We start from the raw sequence: 21,976 nt of genomic DNA on the forward strand, positions 1-21,976 counted from the left end.
GGGAAGTAGTCGAGGAGCTTCTACGTGATGATGTGGTGCCGACGGGGTGCTCGGCCGGGGCTAGGAGGTGGCGGATCGGCGGGTCGATAGGAGGTCGAGTGTAGGATCGAGATGGCGGACTAGAGGGAGGGTGAATAGTCCTTTCTAAAACTAATTGTGCCGGCTAACCGAAACTTATGCGGAATTGAAACTATTCGCTTAGCCAAGACTTCACCCCTCTAACTATGACTCTAAGGCACTTCCAAAAAGATCCTACACAAAGCAAATGGAGTGCCAAGCTAGTAAGAGCTCTCCTAACAATTCTAATGGGCAATAGCACAAAGCCAAACCTAAGCTCACTAGATGCTCAAGGACAAGGATACACAATACAAACTCAAGAACTCAACTTGCTTAGCTACACAATCTAAGCAAGAGCAACTAATTAAACTACACAAGCTAACTAGTTACACTATGATCTCTACTTCTAGCTACACAAGCAAGAAGATGATTAGCAAGCTACACAAACTAACTAAACACTAGAGAGCAACTACACAAGCACAAGATATATATGAATGTAAATACAAGGCTTGTGATTTGGAGAATGCAAACCACCGAGAAGAGTAGACAAGATTAACACGGTGATTTTTATCCCGAGGTTCACTTGGTTGCCACCAAGCTAATCCCCGTTGAGACAAGCTCCAAGGTTGCCGCCGATCCTCTTGCTAGTGGTGACTCTCAAGTCACACTCTCCCACGTGGAGTGCTCACACCGAGCTCTAGCACATGATTCGGACGAACCACTTGTTGCTCTTCATGTCTCGCTCAACTAGAGTTGCTCTTCGCGGCTCCCGCGGGGTGAGCACAATACCCCTCACAATCTCTTCTCCGGAGCACCACACAATCTTCTTGCATGCTTCAACGGAGCCTCTTCCCACAAAGCCGTCTAGGAGGTGGCAACCTCCAAGAGTAACAAGCACACCGGCTTGCAACACGATCACCTAGTGCCACTCGATGCAATCTCTCAAAGCAATCGCACTAGAATCGCTCTCTCACTCAATCGGATGATCACTATCAAGTTAGAGTGAGTAGAGGGCTCTCAAGCACTCTCACACATGGACACCAAGTCCCCAAGGTGCTCAGCCCCCTCAAATGGCCGGCCACACCCTCTATTTATAGAGGGAGGCCCCAAACTAGCCGTTACACTCAAATCCCGTGAAAACAGAGATTTCGCGGACTGTCCGCCTCACAGAAACCGGACCGTCCGCCATTCAAAACCAACGGCTAGAACTGCAATTATTATGTGTCAGAGTCGACCGTTAGAGCCCCGGGCGGACTGTCCGCGGTTCAAAACTTCGAACCAACCGATTTGCAAAAAGTGAGCACACACAGAAATCGTAGTGTTTCTGTCCCAGAATTTTCAGTAGTAGGCGGACCGTCCGCCCCCAAGGACCGGACGGTCCGCAGTTCATTTTGGACACCCAAGATAGAACTACCAAGATTCTGCGCCCGTTTCAGCTTTCAAGGGCGGACCGTCCGCCCCCATGGACCGGACGGTCCGCAGTTCATTTTGGACCACCAACAGAGCCAAAAACGGCTCTGTTAGAGCTCATCCAGGATAACGGCGGACCGTCCGCCCCCCATGGGCGGACCGTCCGCAGGTCTATTTCTAGCAGAAATGTACCTCGGTAAAATGGCCATAACTCTTAGCTCCGATGTCCAAATTAGGTGATCTTGGACTCTATGGAAAGCTAATTCAGAGGGCTACACAACCCAACTGAATACATGGTCCAAAGCACAATGGATCAAAGCAGTATTCCACTCCAAGAGACAACCTAATTTCTGGAGAAAATCGAAAAACCTTTCTTGCTTCCCAAAGTTGATCAACATCAACTCCAACTCTTTCTCCTTTGCAAATGTGCCAACACCACCATGTGAACAACACCATGTGCATGTGTGTTAGCATTTCACAATCATTTTCAAAGGATTTTCACTTGATCTCACCACGCCACTCGATCCTATCAACATCGCAATGATAGATCGCTCAAGTGGCACTAGATGACCGATATGCAAACAAGTTTGCCCCTCTTGATAGTACGGCCATCTATCCTAAATCCGGTCATGCACTTCTCTACACAACCTTTGACCGGTGAAATGAAATGCCCTACAAGTCATACCTTTGCCTTGCGCATTTCATTTCATTTTCCCAAATGTTGATGCCACACAAGCACCAAATTCCATCAAGCCTTTTGATCATCTTCATGAGTCAACACTTGGCTTGATCTTCCTTGAATGATATGATCCACTCCATATCATCACATGACCTCTTTGGTCCATCGATCTTGACCTTGCTCGCTCTTCACCGTTGCCTCGGTCCATCGGCGCCAAATCTTGCCCAAGCTTCACCGCCTCGCGGTCCCTCGCTTCAAAGCCTTGACTTGCCCTTCTCCATTGCAACCGGTCCATCAAGCCAAGCCTTGTCTTGATCTTCTCCATTTTGGTCACATAACTCCATGTTATGTCTCATATGCAATGAGCTCCTCGATCACACTATATGAGCATAGCATCAACCCTTAGCCATTTCTCCTCCATGGCACATGTTGCTCATACTAGTGTCTTTGTATGGACTAATCTTCTGTGTATCTCAACATAAACACTTATTAGTCCACCTAAGTTGTCACTCAATTACCAAAACCAAACAAGGGCCTTTCACCGAGCGGCGGCGAAGCTGGGAGCTCATCGTTGCTGTGGGGAACAGAACTCGGGTGCGAGAAAACGGAATTGGGTGGGTCGATGAGCTGCAATGAGTCACGATGGTGCTCTAAGAGCACTGGATCGGGGTCCGGGGGTGGTGTAGGCGGCTGACGACGGTGGCCAGGAGGCGCGGCGGAGGTTCGATGAGGTGGAGTGATCGGAGCAGAGGCCAAGAAGCAAAATGTGTGTGTGCGGCTGCAAGAACGAGTGCTTGAGGAGCTTTAGGAGGTACTCGGGGTCCAGAAGAAGATGGGATTGAGCGGGAGTAGGAGCTGGCACGCCGGCGGCGCGCATGGCGGCACAGGCAGCGGCGGTGCGACGTGGGGGAAGCAGGGGCGGTCAGCACGGGGTTAGGGAAGGCGGCGGCGAGGCAGGAGAGGACGCGTGGATTGGTGCAGGGCGGCGCTGAGGCGGTAGGGGTGCTGCACATGGCCGGCAGAGCGGCAGTGGCGCGTCGGGCAGAGGAGCAGAGGAGGGAGAGAGAGGTAGACGAAAGAGGACCGGGTTGTAATTTTCAGAAAGGACAGGGACTCCACTGTAATGTCTAAGTAACTTTCAAACCAGAGCTCAAACGAAGATGGCCCCAAAAGCAAAAGTGTAGGGTTTTTCAAAATCTACAACTTTGTTTAAGGTTTATCTGCAGAAGAGCAACAGGTTTGAAATTACTATAAAACTTAGCAAAGTTTCTAAACTTTACATAAATCCTATTTAAAAACTACACTACATTTACATCCTAGGTGTACTTTCTCCTATATTTACGATTTAAATGCAAGTTTTTGACTTTTGCAAAACAACCCTCATACATTTAAATTCTACCTCCCATACTTACCCATTTAACACTAAAGGACCTATATTAATTTATAATTACATAAACAACCCTTTTCCTTATCATTTAAATTTTTAAACACACTTTCACCACATTTTGCACACAACTTCATAACAAAATCTAGTGGGTGACAATACTAAGTACCTGAGTGTCACAGCTTTCTGCACTCTCAGAGCCTGTGGCGTCTCAACCATGGTACTCATCGCTGGCGGCGGGGTCACACTAGCTGGTGGTGCGGTGCCCGCCACGGCAATGGTAACTGCTCCTGTCGCAGAAGCTGATGGATCCGTTCCCACCTCTTTGCGCTCGAGCTTGGGAGGAGAACGAGGTGGACTGCAAATGGACAATGTTAGCGTGCAACAATACTGATATTTGACAATTCAACAAGGCAGCAAATTTATACCTGGAAGACTCGACTACATGCTCTTTCCGTTTGCGTACCACCCGACGACCCTGCGGGACCAACGGCAGAGTTTCGGTCAACTCCACGGATGGTCCGGGGGAGTTGGTCCTTCTCGTCTCTCCTTTGGCTTCCTCTTCCGCTAGGGGGTTCCCGCCTTCAGTGGATTCGCTGCCCGGCAGAGCCTCGGCCGCTTGAGCCCTCTTCGCTTTCGGCTGCGGCACTGGGGAGAAGGTGATCCGGTCAAGGGATGTCGGGTTGTGGAGGGTAACTCCGGTACAACTCTGTGTGTCCCTGTAGAAGGTTTTCAGTTAGCAGTGGCAGAACAGCAGAACTTGTTTTCAACAAAAAGTAGTCGAATACTTATCGGTTTTGGAGGATTTTGTGCCGAAAACAGCTGCGGGACGTAGGGAACCGTATCCACATCCAGCAGCACTCGCTTGACCCGGATGAGTGTGGTGTCATCAGACAGTTCTTCTGCGCACATCCGAGAGGAATCTTCAGCGCCTATGTACTCGAAGCCTAAAGTGTGGCGTTGTTGGAGTGGTTGGATCCGGTGCTTGAAGAAAGAGAACATTACAGATGCTCCAGTCATCCCTATTTCTTTGTGAGCTACTATGATGGCTAGTAATTCATCGACTTGGTCCAGGTCTCCTCTGGGGAGCTCGGTGTTCCACTCTGGCCTCACGACTGGGGGTTTGCTGGATTTTTTAGGAAGCTAGGGGGCATGGTTTTTGATGTAGAACCAGTGGTTCTTCCATCCAGGAATGTTGGAGGGAAATTTATAGGAAACGTACTTATCGTCAGCTTACTATCTAAGTTGAATGCCGGCGCCCCCTACAACGGACAGATTTTTGGTTGTGGGTTGTGGTTTTACCCAGAAAAGGAAGCGGAAAAGATCTCAATGGGGTTCGATTCCGAGGAAGGCTTCATAGAAATGGATGAAGATTGTGATATGGCAAATGGAATTCGGGTTGAGATGACGGAACTCAAACCCGTAGAAATAAAGAAGGCCACGGAAAAAAGAGCAAGAGGGGAGGGCCAGACCCCGTTCGGCAAAATGGTAAAATGTGGCGATTTCGTCTACATTTTCCATGGGGAAAGGTTCATGAAAAGAGGAGCGCCAGTTGACAAGACTCTTGTCTTGGAGCAATCCCTCGGAAACAAATTTATTGAGGTCGTTGAGGGAGCACTTACTGTGAGTCCACTCCCCAGATGGCGGTTGCGCCTCCTTCTTCTTCCCATCCTTTTTAGATCTCTTGGGTGCCATTTCTAGATCCGCTCGCCATGAGTTGCTTGAGGGCTGCGGGGAAAGGAGTGGGGAGATTTGGTTGGATTGGGGCTCTCCAAGAGGGAGAGGGCGGAATGCGGCTCTATTTGGGGGATTTGAAAAGTTCTTTGTGGATTGCAGATTGGAAGCACAGTTTTTACTTGGCGTTACCGCGGGGTTAAATAACCAGCGGCTGGGTACAGTTTTACTGTTTCGAAGATGAAGAGTCATTTTAGGGAAATATTCGGAAGATGAGGGGTCATTTGGTGGACTGTTTAGATAAAATATTCGATTAATCATTTTTTTCAGGGTTAATTATCCCGAAAAAAAGGGTTTTTCGAATTTCAGATCTAACCTCCATCACTTGCACCATCATACCGGTTATTTATCATGGAGACATTTTTTCATTGCATGCCACGATTTTTGGATCCTTATTTCCAAACCTGGGAGATTTGGACTAAGGCTTGGGGGCCGCGGGATATGTGGCGTCGACTACTTATTTTTTCGAATTTATTTGAAAAGTAAGTAAGGAAGATTCAAGACTAATGCAACCCTCAGCCTGATTCTCCGGTTCAACCTAAGGCTCGGGGGCTACTCCATATGGAGCGCGGTTTTTCAATCGCACATCATACCAAAGAAGTAATTCGGGGCATGAGCACCTCATAGCTTCGATGCAGCCAAGAAAGTACTCGAAGAAGAACTTCAAGACGGAGTTTCAAGAGAAGCCGAAGACTACTTCAAAAGTACTCGAGAAGCCTGCAGCACTCAGCTATGAAGAGCTCGGGGGCTTGTCAGACCCAGGGCTACGGGACTGTGTACATAACGTAGTTTAAACAGGGTTAAGAGATAAAACTCATCTTATCTCTTATTTATGTTATTTTATACTCATTTGAGTAGGAGATAAAGCTAGTCGGTACAGAAGGAAACTACTCGAGTTATACCCGGGTACGATTCCTTGGCTAGTGTTGGCTAGGATCCATGTAACCCTGACCTCCTGGATATATGAGGGGGGGTAGGGACCCATTCAAAACACAACTTCTACACCCAAGGGAATACAAACTACCATACAGGACGTAGGATATTACGTACCTCGCGGCCCGAACCTGTCTAAATCTTGTGTTCCTTGCACCTTCGAGTTCCTGATCTCGGCGTCTCCTCAACTAAACTTACCACCTCAGGTATATCCCTCAGTAGGCAGCCGGTAAAACACCGACAAGAGGGTCACCATGATCACATTTCCGAAGGACTGCAAGCATGAGCCTCTTTGTATTCATCCGCACTCTGGCGATGCACCACGAGCACCTCCTCTTCATGCCGAAGCCACAAGAAACCCGAGGTTTGACCCAGCTCCATCTTATTCGGGTACATCTTCTCGTCAGGTTCACAGAAGCTCATTCATCAAAAGGGTGCTCAAGAGCATTTTCTACATGCGCAAGTCCGTGGCTAATGAAGTTAATGAGAACCGCAGGGATATCATCTAAGATCAAGAATCACCTAGGCCTTCCCACGGATCCATATCATGAGTTGCCTAAGTTTGATGACCCTTTTGCCGAGTGGGACGCAGCGGACAATGCTGCCATTGCAGTTGCTCATGCTCCACTCCCTCACCCTCATCGCCGGACTTGTGCTTCTACTCGATCCCATCGTGATCCTCCAGGTGGCCAAGAGATCTTTGATGAAGATGAGGAGATGGAAGAAGACGTGCCTCAAGACTACCATGAGCACCATGACTCCGATGAAGACGAGGACACCTCCGAGGAAGATGCCGATGATGATGATGAATAGTTGATCTTATCGCCTTTTCATTCCCTTTTTGGCACTTGATGACAAAGGGGAGTGAAATGTCATTATTCTTGTAATCTTTTGGACTTGGGCTTGTAATCAAACTCTATCGGCTTGTATTGCACTTTATCTATCTATCTTTTGTGTAAGGACTATGTGGCGTGTGAAAACAAGTTGTAATATGTGCTACTTTGTGCCTTAATCTACTTAGTTGTAAAGTTTAAAGTTGTTCTAAGGCTTAAATGTTAGTGTGATGCTTACTTGAATTGTGATGACTTGTTGTTTTCTGTGTTCTGTGCAGGAGGTCCGGATACTCTGGTTTTTGCTACCAACACCAATTTTTCTTGAGTGCATAACCTGTCATTTGCATCACATATTGTCTTAGCACACACTTGCTCACCCCCACTGTAGATTGTATAAAGAGTTTTCTTGTCTTTACCCTAATGTGCCAATATTGATATTTGAGAAGTCAATTTGAAATTCAAGTTCATTGCATACATTAAGGGGGAGCACTTTATATGATAGATATTTACAGCTTTATGATTATCAAATGAATTACATATGTATTGTCATCAATTATCAAAAAGAGAGAGATTGAAAGATATCTAGGCCCATTAGTGGGTTTTGGTTTTAGATGACAAAACACATGTATGTTTAATCGCGTTTATCTAGCATGTGTGCAGGTGCTGAAGTTGAGAAAGCAAAACGTATGGTGAAGTACAACCCCTCAAAAAGAAATAAAAAAGCGGTGGTTGAAATTTACTCGAAGAATAGAATTTTGTTTTATTTTTGAGTATAGGAACCCCATACTATCAAGAGGGACTTTGATCTGTAGGTTCTCAAGAGAACCCACACAAATACTCGTGAGCCACAAAAACCACTTTGAAACGATATTTTTGAGAGTGTCCCTGGTGAGTCCGGAGACTCCGGGTCCGGAATATCCAGACACAATATCCGGAGTATCCGAACATATACATGGAGTCTCCAGGTATCTGCTCACTGTCAGTAAATTTCTCTGGGTCGGGAGTGTCCGGATCCCAGTGTCCGGAGTATCCGAACATTTGCCCGGGGTTTCCAGGCATCTCTTGCGCCAATGGCTAGTTTTTGGAGTGGGGGTATAAATACCCCTCCATACCCTCAACAGTCAGCCCTCTTGCTCATTTTCGTGCTGCACAGTTTGAAACACCTTGAAAGAGCCATCTCACACCCCTCCTTCCATCTTTGAGTGATTTTCTTTGAGAATTCAAGTGTGAGTGTTACAAGAGGAGAGATTTATGCTTAGTGAGTTGTCATTCAAATCCCTTGAGCACTAGGTCCTTGTCAAGCCGGTGATTGAAGTTTGTTACTCTTAGAGCTAAGTGCTCCTAGATGACTAGGCGTGCTTAGGAGTGCTAAGCCGTATTGTGAGCTCCACAAGAAGTTTGTACGTGCCATCCTCTCGGAGGATTTTATAGTAAGTGACCTTAGGCTTGAGCGTCGGTCTCGCCCTTGGGGAGGAGCATAAGAGTTCTTAAGCATTGTCTCTTGAACTCTTCCTTAATAGAGACGTAGCTCCTTTGGGAGTGAACTCCAGAAAACAAATATTTACCTCTCCGTGTCACCTTACTTTGAACTACTGGTTATTTGCTTGTGAGACTAACTTTTTAGAGTTTGTGATCGATCTACTATTATACAAGCCTCTAGAGTAAGACAACTGGTAAGAAACACTCCAAAGGTATCACTAGCTCTCCGAAATTTACTCGATCTAAATTACAGTATCTGTGTACATCGTTTCATACCCGAACTCTTCGGACAATATCTCCGGAAACTCCGGACACAAAGTCCGGAGTATCCGGACATCTGTGTTACTAACAGTTCTCAAAGTGTTTTAAGTTTCAGATTAGTCTATTCACCCCCCTCTAGACATCTTGAGGTCCTTTCACGTCTTAAGCTGTGGGTTCAATTCTCCTAACATATATAACCTACTCAATCAATTGATGGCGGGAGTACAAAACATTATCAGGCTAGTTTGAGAAACAATATCAGGATAGTTTGTAGTGATAGGAATTTTCCAATGTAATCTTTGGATAAGGAATGATCTGATGAAGCTCGGTCCCGATCTTCAAGACATAGAATCTTAAACATGATGGCTAGCTAAATTATCATCCAAGATAAATAGCTAGCTGCAAACAGCTTGATGACACACATAAGAAGTCAACCACCATCTATATATGGCAGTACGAATCAAGGATTCGTCCAATCACACTTTTAAAGAACCAACCTACGCAGCTTACACTCGAAGCAGCAGAAGCACAGACTAGGTGCTGATGAAGCAGCTGCTTTAGTAATCCTAAAGGAAAATCACAAGAGCAAAGAGGTAGAGAAACACTTTCTAAATTTGTTAGCACACAGATGAACAAAGCGGTTCTATTCAATTCATCAAAAGTCTTATAATAATTTGGATACAAGATTTATTTATACTAGAAACCCTTCCAGTTGGGTGTGAATGGATCTTGGAGTTTCTAAAGTTATGCTAACTCAAAGATCACCACGAAATGAAATCCCAAGGAGCCCCATGTGGCTGTTGGGATTCTATGCAATCTCCACTAAGTTGATCATAACTCTTTATTGTGGAGTCCAAATGACATGCGGTTTGTTGCATTAGAAAGGAGATTTTATATGTTTTCCAACAAGTACTTATAGGTCTTTATAGCTATTGGGGATCAAGTGTTATGATTGGTTCTTTATAGTTATCCGAACAACAGAAACAGACTCTCTCATCTTGGAAGGCCAAACAGCTAGAAATGGGCTTTCTGTTGTTGGAAGCTCGCCTTCGGTAGTTTGTTGGTCTGATTGGGTCCAAACATTCAGCGTCATCCTTCTCTTCATGTATAAACCTAAATAGAACCAATGTAGAACATTTAGGTAGCAAAAAATTCTCATATATGTTGAACTTAGTTTTAGCTAGAAGTGAAATCAATTCTTGATGTAGCTTATTAGCTCGATATGTGTAATTAGTTCAATATTCACGTGTTATCTTACTTGAATAACATCTTCTACATCACATCCTTAGTTTACATAGGAGATGGTGCATGGTTGGTTGGGATAGCCTCATCATGACCCATAAAAGACTCCTATTGACTGAATGCGTTCATAAATTTTTTAACAAAAATCTAATTATGTGGGTAGAGGTCATGAGAATTTCTCTTTTTAAGAAAAATCTATATGTATCACAAATCTAATATGACCCACTTCAACATATATATTTTTATATTTTAAAAGATCCTTAATCATTATTATTAGTCGTCTTTCTCTCTCGCACACACCAAGCAGGCACAAACTCAGGTTGAATTTAAATGGAAATACAATATGCATTTCACATAGTAGGCACACATTTTTTTTCAAAATAGCAGAGGATTATTTCCTTAGACTCTATTAAAAATTAGGACCATATTTTTATTGGATTAAAAAATTGTACAGTTAGCTACTCATGCAACAAGAGAAATGTAAGAACAATAAAGCAGCTAAATATTTCACCATCATGCCCAAATGCGTGCTGAACATTTTGGAATCAAATGAGTAGTCTCTTGGAATAAAAATAGAATCTAAAGAGACCTATAATATTAATAACCAAATCATTACTAAATATGAAAGTGGAAACATATTATGTGCTTAATCTTATTCTCAATTGTTTCCATTCATGAATTTTAGATACTAGATTTAAACAATAAATAAATTGAATATTGATGCGTACTATAAAAGTCAATGCAACTATTACTAGTAGTGCATAAAAGTGGAGAAGAATGATCTTCGAGGATGAAAAAATATGCCGAAGATTCTTGTGCAATTATATATTTTCAATAGATCCATAAAATACCTGAAGGAATATACCGGTGCTTAAAAGGCACAATTTTAATGAGTTATTGTATTCTTGTGCGAACGAAGCAATTCCTTGCGTGTTTCCATATCCTAGCTGTAGCAACTGGCATCATCTATTGCATGCATAGAATGTACAGAAATTGTTAATAGCCAAAGTTCATTTCCATCCAATAAAGTTGCTTTTAAACATCCATAGGCCTCTCCCCATAGCCACCCACACCCGCGTACAGAGTTCTTGCACATAACAAAAGATTCTATCCCCACTTCATATATATATATATATATATATATATATATATATATATATATATATATATGAAAAATCCTGCACGCGCTTGCAGCTACTCCTACATGTATATCTTATGATGTAGGGCGTATCTGACCTAACAAAAAGTATGTACGAGGTGTATGTGATTATACTAGACCATCTGTGATGGTATATACTTTTAAGTATGTGACCATACATAGAGTATATGAACATACTCATCTTTATATACTGTACTAATGTATAATCATGATATATTTAAAAAATAGAGATTCTTTTGAAATTTTTCGTACATATCCCTTTGAAGTATCTTAGAATTAGTATATGAACATACTCAAAGTGATGAATGAGTATGTGAACATACGCACGGTGGTATATTGATAGTGAGAGTAGCTATAAGCGAGTGTAGATAAAACTTGTCATATATATATATATATATATTCTAAACGTCATACATTTAAAATGGAGAAATTGTTTGACCTAGAAATTGATTCAAACTTCAACGAGAAACATGAAATTTATATGTTAAAAGATCCTTTCCATGTATCAAATTGTATAGATGTTTGTAAAATTTAAATATGGAGAGACTAATATTCCTCTGGTATCAAAAGGTCTGTATGTGTTTTTTGCAAACTTATATTTCTCAAATAGACCAAAATATATAAAAAATTAGTGAAAAATAGTTGGAAAACTTAAATCTATGTTAGAAATATCAGTACGTTGAAATCTATGATTGACAATAGCTTTACCATCACGTCCCATCCTTCAATTTTGTACGACATATAAATACTCCCTCTGTTCTAAATTATAGATTGTTTTAGCAACCCATATATAGTTTGTGCTATGTATCAAGACATAGCATATATCTAGGTGCATAATAAAATTTATATATCTAGGTTACCGAAACGACCTAAAATTTGGAACGGATTGAGTGTGTGTATATATGTGTGTATATATATATAGCTTATAGAACGAGTTTAAATACAAGGTGTATGTGATCATACTAGATCATTTGTGATGGTATATACTTTAGCTATATGACCATACATTGAGTATATGAACATACTTAATTTTATATACTAGTACTAAGGTATAATAATGTATATTTAAAAAATAGGGATGCTTTTCAAATTTTTCATATATAGTATCTTAGAATAAGTATATAAACATACTCAAAGTGATAAATGAGTATGTGAATATACGCATGATGGTATACTGATGGTGAGAGTAGTTACACACGAGTGTAGATAAAACTCGTTCTATATATGAAATATTCATTCTATACTTACTTACTACTTCTATATGTGTACATACCTTTCGTTGATGTAGTAGTTACAAAGAGAGAGAGGATATGTAACCTCTAAAATTACGACTAGCCGTGCATGTATGCAGTAGGATAATTTTTGTTGGCTTACACAGTGCATTAGGATATGGCTTCCTTCTCCCCACCACAGTTGGAAGGTCAGACCGTCAGAGTTGAGAATCCACAGGGTTGCGCAGCCGCAGAAGATCCGAGCAGCAGCCCCGTGCTCTGCTCCCTCCGTCATCTACAAATACCCGCCTGCTCTTCCTCCGCTTGCTTCCTCTCTGGACTCCCTCCCCTCCACCCCCCCCCCCCCCCACCTCTCTCTCTCTCCCCCCACCTCTCCTCACACTCGCCTCGCCATTAAAACGCAAAGCTCCAAAAACAAAACAACACACTTCGGGCAAGAAAATCATCTTATCTGCTCCCTGATCCCACCTTGAACCTTCCATCTTGAACCATCCCAGTCCGCAAATTCCTAGCCCCCGATCGCCCCCGGACTTTCCTGGATTTTTTCCCAGATTTTTCGAGGTATTTTTCGTTGGGGGTCGGTTTCATCGCCATTCCTGGGCGGGGTTAGGGTTAGGGTTTGTGGGGATGAGGGTGCACGGGGAGGTGTCGGATGACGAGGCGGCTGCGGCTGCGGCTGCGGCGGGGGAGCCGGTGCCCTTGTCCCCGCCGCCCGCCCCTGCGGGGCAGCAGCGGCTGGTGGTGGGCTACGCCCTCACCAAGAAGAAGGTCAAGAGCTTCCTGCAGCCCAAGCTGCTCGCGCTCGCCAGGTAAAAGAAGAGACCTGCTGATCCCCCGCGTCAAAGCTGGAATCTTTTGTGAGGTTGTCCCAGGAGAAGAGGCGTGTGGTGTGCTGTGGTGGCCGATTTGGTTGACTGAAAGGGATGTGGTTTCTGTTTAATTTAATTATTCTGGAACAACACAAAGGAAATGGTGGATTGGTGGTTAGGGGCTTAAGGGCAAGTCAATTTAAATATTCAATTTGCATTGCCTGATCGGATTATGTTGTCACCCTCGTTGGAAAATCCTCTACGGGGAAGTGAACTTTGTTGATTTAGTAGGTAGGAAATGGCGGAAGTAATTTGATTTCTAAGGTTTTTGATGGAATGGAAGGGAATTGACTGTATTTTCTAGTGACAAGGAGTGGCCATGAAATTGAACCCTTATGATCTTGTAGGAGTCAAGTGGGTAGTGAGAGTAGGTTCTGTAGGAGTTTTCTTTGCTAAAAACTGAGGGTCATACTATATTACTAGTATTCGAAGGAATCTAGGGTGCTTGATTGTGATATGTTTATTCTGACACAAGCTATCAGTGGTCATCTTTACTTTTCTGTTGTGTTGACCCTTTGTATAGCTTATCGCTGTGTCAATTTGGAAATATGAGTAATTTTGTATGCACATCACATTTGGTTGGTATCAGAGATTCTCATGGTGGAATATTCTTGTGGCTAAGCACATCACATGTCTTGGGCTATGTCGTTAAAATGACCACTGGTGACCAAAATAATCTGTCCTGGCTGTTGGGCGATGTCTAAAACTTCCTTGACTGAAGCCTCAATCTAAATTAAACTATTGTATGGATGTTTTAATTTGACCAAGACTTGATGCATGCTCACATAAACAAAACATGGTGGAAAAGGATATAAATGAATTGGAACAGGAAATGCCTTTGCTTTGTCTGTTAGAAGAGATTTTTTTTAAAAAAAATTTGAAGCATAGTTTGTATAATTTTTCCGCGTTTCTATAAGTCTCTTAAGTACTTAAGCTTCAAAAAAAATCAACTATGCTTATTGTTCTAGATTTATTGATAGACTGCTTTGTTTGTGAAGTCATGTTCAATCAGGTGAATTTAATAATTTGTTTCCATTTAGAGGCTTAAGCTGCTTCAAGTACAATATGAAATGCCCTTTTTAGCACCGTCTGTGCGAGTGCGGTTGTTCTCAATGCTCCCCGTGTGGTAGTTTTAAGTATGAATATCATGAATGAGCTTGAAATTGCATATTTAGCTCCAGCATTGCTTACGATTGATGTAAACAAAATAAATTTTGGTCTACTAGATTTATCTTCTTCAGTAGAACCATTGCTTTGTATTCTGAGGTTTATTTCCTGCTTTGTTCTAGCTAGCATATAGCTCCAGCCTTGGCTGCATTCAAGGTTCTATATGAAGGAAGGAATGACATGCAACACTATTTTTATTAATTTTCTAAAAATCATTAGTGTGATATGCCCTAAATAGAGAACCTTTATGGCTCTGTTTACTGATTTGTTAGTTACATTTGTCATATGTTACCTCACTTACTTGAAAATAAGAAAGGCTGGATGCTATGGTGTAAGTGTACCTGTTGGCTTCCAGCACATTAAATGGTTAGGGTTAGTGTGCAGCTAATGTGTACTGAAGTATATTGGACAAATTTTAAACAACAGATAATGTACAGACGCAATTCAATACACACATTATTCTTTGCTATATTTGGAAGAATATGAATTTCCGAAATCAACAAAGTTTATAGTAAAACTTTTGAGACTACAAAGCTTCAAGCCAGTACAACTTCCATATGATTTGTTAGTCACTTTTAAGTTTCCTTTGAAGAGGTTTATACATTATTTCTTTGTTTCCTCCCCCAAAATCAAGTAGAGTGTATGTTACATCCAGGAAAATCTTGAATTATATTTCCAATATGTGATTATCGTAGCTACTTCAATTTGTATGCATCTATTTATTACGGTGTGCTGTTGAAGCTGCCTCAATAAAATTTCATATGTTGCTTTTGGATGATTCCGCTCTTTTTTCTCTATTCATTTTTGTTTAAATATGACCAGTATGCTCTTACTTGCCCCTTTATACTATTTGAATAGTGTTTTCAACTGTTCTGTGATACTGCATTTGTTCAGGAAGAAAGATATTCATTTCGTATCAATTGATGAGACTCGTCCTCTCTCTGAACAAGGCCCGTTTGACATTATTTTGCACAAGGTCCGTAACTTGGTCTTTCTGTTGAGATGGCATTGCAGTTTTGGGTATCTTTTATCATCTTACATAGATTACATCCAGATGCACCTCTCTGGCCCATATCTATTAGATAATAGTTTGATGTCCTGCATCTTATTTTTCAGAACTTGTCTTCATACTCTGTGCTCATTTTGTTTGCTTCTAACTGAGTTTTGTGCGTGCTTTTTGTTAGCTTACTAGCAAGGAGTGGGAGCAAGTTCTGGAGGTAGGCCCTGAACACCAAAGTGGAAACCTTCTGTGTGCAATGTGTAGTTGTGTACACCTCAAACTGGCTCTGCATCTAGCATAGCTACTATCATGTTTCTTGTAGTAGTTCTTTCTGTCCGCAACATGCAATTTAGATATTATGTTTCATTTTAAAGCCAGATTGCAGAATTGTGAGGCTTATTGCAATACTTTCATGCTAAACATTCTAAGTATTGAGTGTTGTGTTTTCTTCTGCATATATTCACTTCTTTAATGTTCTTGAAGGATTATCGTGAAGAGCATCCAGAAGTGACTGTCCTCGATCCACCAAATGCTATCCAGCATTTGCACAATCGCCAGTCCATGCTTCAAGAAGTTGCTGATCTGAACTTGTCCAATGGCTATGGTATTTTTTTTGTAACTTCAATGTTAGCAAATAGATATATGTGATGACTTAAATTTGCTCTTATTATGTGTGTATAAGTTAACTTGATACCTTGTGATCTAGAATAACATAGAAATGGAGAGGAGGGAGGGAGAGTCAAATTCAACCGTTATCGTTAATTCCTAATAAGTTGATTGTTCAAGTTATTGATAGGATAATTATTGGCATGGAATCAGAGACACTGGGAGCTCTACTTTCTTAAATGCTCATCATGGTTCTCTAACTTGCTCAAAGTGTAAAATTACAATTTTAGTGATGCCATGTGACTGGAAATGAGTTATGCACTTTTATCCTGGGAAAATAGCATGATGAGCTTTTCACTTAATTATTTCTTGTGATTAATTATTGCAGGCGAAGTTTGCACTCCACGACAGTTGGTCATCATGAAAGATCCGTCTTCCATACCTGATGCAGTTGCCAAGGCTGGACTAACCTTGCCCTTGGGTGAGTTATTCGTACATAATTATGATCCTGTTATCCCTCAAAGATAAATCATGAAAATAGTATGAAGAAATTTCTGGCTTTGAAGATGTACTATATGTAGAATTTTTTGCATTGAACTTGTACTTGAAAATTGTATGCTGATTCCTTTAAACTTTCCAATATGGGCATAAATAGTTGTATTTTTGTTGAGTTATTGATGAAAATTATTAGTGTTAAATGTTACCTATATTATGATGCTCCAGAATTAGTAACTTCCATTTCTTTGCTATTAATTTATTTTATTAGAGTTAATTTTCCTTGGGTGATCTATTATTTATATGTTTAATTATCTATCTGTTTTGTTTTGGATTAGGCTTTTTTTCCTGTAGATTTTCATTATGTGCTTCATTGCTGTATGCAAAATATACCTTTCAAGGAAAGGACAGAAATATGAAATGAATTAGGATTTGCAAATTTTTGCTCCACATCTATGGGTTTTTTATGAGTCAATGACATGTAAAATTATTCAAATCTTTTATTGAAAATGTTTGCATACTAGCTTGTTAGTGTTTAGTAGTGAGTGGTTACATGGCAATGAAGGGGACACTGGTCTCGATATATAGTATAATAGGGATGTTTGCTGTTATCAAACTTTGCTCTTCCATTATTCCTTCCAATTCAACTAATGATGAAGGCAACAATATATGGTTTGACAATTCTCTGGGAATGGTTTTAAGTTTCACCTCCATTTATTTTTCGTTCTAGCATGCTGTATCTTCTATGCTTCCTTGTTATAAGCTGTAACTTTTTTGGAAACGAGAAAGGGTAAAATCCTAGATGTTTCTAATGTGAACAATACTCCTTTTGCAGTTGCCAAGCCATTGGTTGTTGATGGAACATCAAAATCTCATGAGCTATCTCTTGCATATGTGGAGGCATCGCTGCCTTCGCTTGATCCTCCTCTAGTTCTCCAGGAATTTGTCAACCATGGTAAATATTCCATTATTCTCCTGTATACACTTGCAAACTATTGGTCTATATTGAAACTGATTTTTGTTGTCTGTACAGGTGGGATCCTATTTAAGGTATATATTGTTGGTGAAACTATACGGGTTGTCCGTCGGTTTTCACTTCCTGATGTTAACACATATGACTTGGGAAACAATGATGGCATCTTTCGGTTTCCAAGAGTTTCCTGTGCTACAAATAATGCAGAAGATGCAGATGTTGACCCTTGTATTGCAGGTAAAGTTTCTGTACAGGTGAAATTGTTACATCTGCATTAGTTTAACTTATTGCAACTTGCTTACTACACCCGAGTCCTTTAGTTCAGGTATAACTGCCCTGATGAATGACCTGTATGCCATTTTTCTATCCTTGAAATAAATTCTACTGAAGTTGTTAAGTCTCTTAGAAGAGGTGTCAACTTATTAATTTCCCTGTTAATTATATTTTTGTAACTGATCAAACTTATTGCTCTTATGACAGAACTTCCTCCAACACCACTTCTAGAGAAACTCGGCAAGGAGCTTCGACGCCGACTGGTATGTAAATCTCATTATATATAAGCCCTATGCAACACTTGACATTTATGTGCTCGCCTGACACTTTAGAATATACCAGGGTCTTAGACTGTTTAACATAGATATGATTAGAGAACATGGAAGAAAGGATCGGTACTATGTCATTGACATCAACTATTTTCCTGGTAAGTTACTCTTTTCAATGTTGTATGTTGGATCTATTTCCCTCCCCATGTGTTTTTGTGCACAAGCAAGTTATAGTGCATGCAGAGTCTATAGCTTTGTGCATGATGGCTCTCTTTTCAGCTGAATTCATTTCTCTTCAATGAATCTCTGGGGCGTAATCCTTTGTTTGGATTAGATTTATGGATAGCGTATAGTCACTTTTGTGTAGCAGCTAAGGGTGTTTTGTTGGCCAGATGCCGGCCTCCGTGCATCCGCTCATCCATATATCTGTAAAAGAAGTGCGTTTGTTTGCCTGACTCCACTGTAGCAACATGGCCCAATGGAGACAAAAATACGCTGGCATCTTGCACCGGCGGAAACGCACAAGTCGAGCGTCTCATTCAGGCTTGGCCCAGTGGATGCAACTGCACAGCGTAGAACCCACATGTCAGTCTCAGTTAAATATTCCCTGCATCCGTTCGTACGTGCAACCAAACATCTTCACAGGGTTATTGCATCCGCCGATGCAGGATTACTGCATCCGCCCACGCAACCAACCAAACACTGTTTTCTTCAAGGCCTTGCATCCACACAGCCTGCTTCCACTCATCCAGGATATACGATGCGACTCTACGGAATCACATTCGAGCAACCAAACACACCCTAAGCATATTGCTGTTGCTTCATTTGTATAGTTGCCACAGATGCCATTTTATGCGCATGTTTTAGCAACAGATGTGCTTCTTGGTGAATTTTGAAGACATGTACAATATGACTACAGCATGATCTATTTGAGATAAGATCATAACAAATTCGTTCGGGTAAACTTATACATGCCTAGATCAGTTTTATAATCTCTGCTGCTGCATAAGCTTTACCTTTTCAGAACTGCTCTCAAAGCGTATTATATGACCATCAATACGACACTCAGTTTGTTGCAAAGCAAAGTGTTATATTGCTCTTTGTGTTTTCTGATTGTTGTAGCTTAAATTCTGCAGGGTATGGCAAGATGCCAGGATATGAGCACATATTTACTGACTTCCTTCTAAGCCTCGTGCAAAGCAAATACAAGAGGCTTTTAAGCGGGAGCTGAAGCATTGCCAAGATGGAGCCCATTAACAGATGCCAGCCAGCCATGCAACAGTGGCAACTAATAGATTTTCCAGGTAGTACATAGCAATGGGATGGTTGTTAGCCTTGACAGAGCATGTGGGTGGGTGCAGTATTAGAAAAAAGGTTTCTGGTCCTGTGCCCAACCTGTGTAGATCGTTTAACTGAGTGCCTACCTTAAATGCCAGGCGTCTTTGCAACAAGGTCCTCTTGAGATGCAAGGCTTGCTTTCATCCTTTACTAGAAAACTTGGGGCGTTGCCGCGCCAGCTTGGGCTGGCCCAGTGGAGGTCAAGTTTAGGAGCTCTTGCACTCCGTAATGGTAATTTAATGGGGTCTCCTCTTTCAAACATCAGAAGAAGGGGTGGTAGTAGCATGGTAAAAGATGAAGCTGCTTAATCACAAACTTATTTCCTTGTCCTACAACTTGCAATAATGCATCAAATAGAAGCAGCAGAATAAAGCTATGCGCGAGACATGCCTGCGTGCCCCCATGTTCATATTGTCTCTACCTCTCCATCTGCCTGCTCGACTTTTGGCCCGGGCTGGCCCTCGGCTGCGGCTGCAGCGCCGCCCCTGGCTGCGCGCCCCCTCAGCGCAGCCATCTGCCGTTGCTTCGCCGTGAAATGGAAGCAGGCGGCGGCACATGGCGACGAGGAGGGAGGAGGGTCGAGATGGCAGGAGCAGCGGAGACCAAGTCTGCAGGGGAAGGTTCCAGACTCATCTTTTGGTATTAAACCAGGCTATAGATCGGATGGTCAAGAAATGTAGGCTATGGACCGTCAGCTGATTTCGTGGACGCAGTGGATACCTCGAACGTCTTTCTGAACTTAGAAGATAAAGGCAAACTGGACAACTCGTGGATTCAGTTACGAGTTGCTACTGCGGGTTCCCCTTGAGACATAGTTCCACTTTCCAGAAGCTTTTGATCTGATTGAAAATTATTAGTAATTGACTTGTGAAGAGGGCGTGCATTGCTTTTGTGCGGTAACATATCGATGCAGCCGATGATCTGAGACGTCTAGATCTTACTGCACCTGTCACCGAGCCAAAATGATGGCATATGTTTAATAGATTAGAATATGGATCATGCTACCATGTTATACACAATACACCTATCTCACAACGGCAAGGCCAGAAGCACTTGGTCCTCCAATATGATGATCACAGCATCACTGCTATGAACTTTTATCCTTTCCTCCCACCAGCCATCAGTCAGATGTTACGCAAAAAGCTGTGGATGCAGCTTACTGTAAAACCTATCCTCTCTGACAGATTTTTACAATAGCCTTATATTCCAGAAGCTAGATCTTTTCAACATCCTATGGCGGCAGTCAAATCATCGTTCTAGTGCGCACATATAGCACTCACTGACACCACCCCGCTGATTGATGGTGGTAATTTGTCTAATTCTAGGCCTGAATGCTCGACTAAATGTTTTTCTTTAGCTCGCTAGTTAAATTAAGATCATGATCTAGCTGATTAACCAGGGCCACTTTCTTCAATTCTAAGCACTGCTCTGATATTCCAGTTCTTGTCTCTGCTTGTCATTATCACTATTGGATCAATGCTACAATGGCTTTGTAAACTCCCTGGGAAGGAGCTTCAGAATCAATGCAAGACATTGCCTGCACTAAGCTATCGATGCATACACCAGTGAGTTTCTACCCAGTTTCAGTGAAGAGTTGGTGTGTGCATGGATGAAACTACTACAGTGAAATTGCTCAGGCATGAGCAATTCTTCAGAGATGACTAGGTTGCTGACTGCATCTGAGATTATGACAAGAAATTTGAAAATAGGGAGTAATTTCCGCTTCGCATTGGATATTAGGTGAATTATCTAGACATATTTTGATTTTGAAGTGGAAATTCCCATTGTTCGCAGTTTTTATTTACACACGTACATGATGGGTAAATACGAATTGACTGTTGTATCATTTTGACACTGAAACATGGACACATGGGGGTACACTCATACTAGCTAGGACCAGTATATCTGATGGCTACTTTTTTTTTTTGTGCTGATCGGAACATGCTAGTGACATAAGTATTGTATGAAGTGTCAGGCAAAGATTTGTTCGCCCTTGCTTTTCACATTCAAATACATAATGATGGCTATCAGAACATTATCTTAGTTGGTCAAGATCACTTACTTTATCTCGCACATTACGTGCTCAGCATAACACATACTAATCAAGTCAATCAGCAGCCTTTTAATTTTTTGTTACTACCTACTTGATCCAATCATCAGGTTTTCACCTCACAAATTCACAACCAAGTCAACACACAGCTTTTCGCAAAGGAGAGGATAAGTACACATCAACTGTTTGTTAATTTCAATGCCTTCAACCGAATGTTAGGTCATGAAATCTTTTAGGTACCAAGCGTGTGATGTTGCATCCTTATGGCATGGTTTTCTTTTTCAAAAAGAAATTGTTGAAACAAACAGATCAACTCTATCCAAAGTCTCTTTCTGAAAGCAACATATTTTAGGAGTACTTTCAGCTTGCCCATATGATTGGTCTTAGTCATATGCTAAGGCACAAACTAAATGAACTATACTATATAATAGTAGAGGTTGGTTTGCCCTGCTTGCAGAACTTCTCAATTTGGGCCGTACCTGATGATAGGTTGGCCACTGCAACCAGCAGACACAAGGCAAACAGCAAGATAT

General features: G+C 41.8%; 1 protein-coding gene across 1 annotated transcript; it reads left to right on the forward strand.

The window, feature by feature from the left end:
* Positions 1-12,747: 12,747 nt before the first annotated feature.
* Positions 12,748-20,249, forward strand: LOC112875034 (inositol-tetrakisphosphate 1-kinase 1). The gene is made up of 10 exons (XM_025938715.1): positions 12,748-13,212; positions 15,334-15,415; positions 15,624-15,656; positions 15,923-16,043; positions 16,434-16,526; positions 17,376-17,495; positions 17,574-17,750; positions 17,994-18,049; positions 18,129-18,213; positions 19,192-20,249. The coding sequence occupies exons 1-10, from the start codon at positions 13,031-13,033 to the stop codon at positions 19,284-19,286; spliced, it is 1,044 nt and encodes a 347-aa protein (XP_025794500.1). The 5' UTR covers positions 12,748-13,030; the 3' UTR covers positions 19,287-20,249.
* Positions 20,250-21,976: the final 1,727 nt, after the last annotated feature.

Source organism: Panicum hallii, chromosome 9 (genome assembly GCF_002211085.1).
Source record: "Panicum hallii strain FIL2 chromosome 9, PHallii_v3.1, whole genome shotgun sequence".
In the NCBI taxonomy this organism is placed as follows: Eukaryota; Viridiplantae; Streptophyta; class Magnoliopsida; order Poales; family Poaceae; genus Panicum; species Panicum hallii.